Source organism: Sinocyclocheilus rhinocerous, unplaced genomic scaffold (assembly GCF_001515625.1).
Source record: "Sinocyclocheilus rhinocerous isolate Xijiao unplaced genomic scaffold, SAMN03320098_v1.1 scaffold942, whole genome shotgun sequence".
NCBI lineage: Eukaryota > Metazoa > Chordata > Actinopteri > Cypriniformes > Cyprinidae > Sinocyclocheilus > Sinocyclocheilus rhinocerous.
In genome coordinates, this window is record NW_015627890.1 from 165,947 (window position 1) to 168,248 (window position 2,302).

The 2,302-nt window shown below is 32.7% G+C and overlaps 1 protein-coding gene across 1 annotated transcript in view; it reads right to left on the reverse strand.

Moving 5' to 3' along the window:
- Positions 1-2,302, reverse strand: part of LOC107734866 (transcription initiation factor TFIID subunit 4-like) — a 97,772-nt gene that overhangs the window by 83,216 nt on the left and 12,254 nt on the right. Inside the window, exon 5 of the mRNA XM_016546757.1 lies at positions 715-837. Within this exon, the coding sequence (XP_016402243.1) occupies positions 715-837 (123 nt within the window). The remainder of the gene's footprint in view (positions 1-714; positions 838-2,302) is intronic.

Sequence of the window (2,302 nt, forward strand, 5' to 3'; positions counted from 1 at the left end):
CTGTGATAATGTGTGAAATGTTGAAGGTGTCTGAATAAGTTTTGGTTTGACTGTATATATATATATATATATATATATATATATATATATGCTGTATATATCAGTTTTAATGCACAAAAAATAAAAATAACAAAAGCAATCAAATGTCTTTCGATTTTAATGACAAAAAATATTGCAAATGTGTAACTTAACTTGCAATCTGCAAAGGAGTGGGAAAATATGTTCAAATACTCCATTTAATGTCAAAGAAAAGTTAATAAATAAACTTATTTCACAAAATCTGTCATTTTCTGTCAAGGATTAGGCATTCGTATATGTGAAAATGGGCTGAGAATTGAACAAAGAGTTGTAATCTGGCTCAGATTCAGACAGGAATCATGTGTTTGTGGTGTTTTTCTGCTAATTAAGAGAAAATACAAGACGACTTCTCCGAACAAATGGTTGTAAAAGCAAAAATGCTACGAAATGCATCATATTTTGTGAGAAAGTGTGATGTGCTCAAGCAAATCAGCAACTATTTTTGGAATCAGCAGCACCTCAGAATTAGTAATAAACAAGTGTTGGATTTCATTCAGCAAATATGATGCAGGCCGGTGTAATATTCAGGATTTAAAATGAGGCCTCTCACGATGACATTTAAAGAAAAAAATGAACATTCTACACGCTGTAGATTTATGAATTCAGATATTTCTGGAGCAGAGGCGCCACACGTACCAGTAAATCCTGCACCAGCGCTTTCACGTTTCGAGACGTCTCTGGGGAAGGGGAATTATGGGATGCCAACTTGATCAACGTCGCCAAGAAGTTCTTGCACTTCTTCACGTTCTCCTGCATCTCCTGGTGAGAGAGAGAGACGGTTCATTAGTTTCACATCGACTCGTGCATCAGAATTAGACGTGCCTCATGATAACACAGCACAGGCCGAGCTGAAGCGTGTGTCTTGATTTGGTTTTGGTTTATCCGTGCTCTGTTGTGCTTTTGTTGTCATAATCACAGATCGACCCTCACGGGTAACTCAAGTATTTTAATGAAATCCTCTAAATTCCATTTAAATGCTACAAAGCTGTCAATCATTTGAGGTTAGAGAATGTGTCAATCAAAAGTCTTTTTTAGGGCTGATGGCGTGTTACGCTGTCTACACTGAACTCAAATACTATTCATGAACTGGTCAATCTCATGCAAACATTTCCAGACCACATTTCACCACAAAATCAAAAGGAAATGAATTTTTAGATTTTATGAATTGTGACATTATTTTCATGACAAGTAAACACATTTAGCCACCAATTTTCATTACCATAGAGAATCCGGGATATTTTTTTTTTATTCTTAATTGACTTAAGGTATGATAATTTAATATAAATTACTGTAACACAACAATTCTTTTTTTTTTTAATCCGTATAAATTAAAGACAGAACAACTAACAGTATCATTACGTATAAATATTTTATAATTTAAATAATCATTATTATTTAATCATTATTTTTTATTACATTATGAAAAGTAATGAAATAATGAAAATGCATTTTTTTTGCAGTAAAATAATGAGAATTTGGGAGTGAAATATAAAAAAATTTCTTAAAAATATACATATATACTGTACATATATATATATTTATTTTTTTTATTTTTTGGGGGGTTAAATATGACCTGTACGTGTTCTTGACAGCTTTGTGAGATTCACCGGGATATACAAAAGTTTTGGGTCAGTTAATTTTAAAAAATGTATGCTTTTATTCAGCAATGATGCATTAAAAATATTAAAAGTGACAGCAAAGACATTTATAATGTCATAAAAGATTTCTATCTTAATCCTGAAAGAAAAAATGTACCATGATTTCTACAGAAATATTGTGCAGCACAACTGTTTTCAACATTGATAATAATCAGAAATGTTTCTTGAGCAGCAAATCAGCATATTAGAATGATTTCTGAAGACTGGAGTAATGATGCTGAAAATTCAGCTTTTAATCACAGGAATAAATTACATTTTAACAGATGTTCACATAGAAAACAGTTATTTTAAATTGTAATAATATTTCACATTTTTACTGTATGTTTGATCACAGAATTTAAAAAAAATCACACTGACCCCAAACTTTTGAATGGTAGTGTATCTGAACAAACATGCATGTCTGTGTTTGCGTGCAGATGTGATGCCCAGATGTCTATAGGCTGGCACTGCCACATGTGTGTTAGTTTGTCTATGCGTGAACATGCTGGCAGCTGTGTGTGTGTGTGTGTGTGTGTGTGTGTACCTGGTATTTATCACGTTATGGGGACCAAATGTCCCCACAAGGA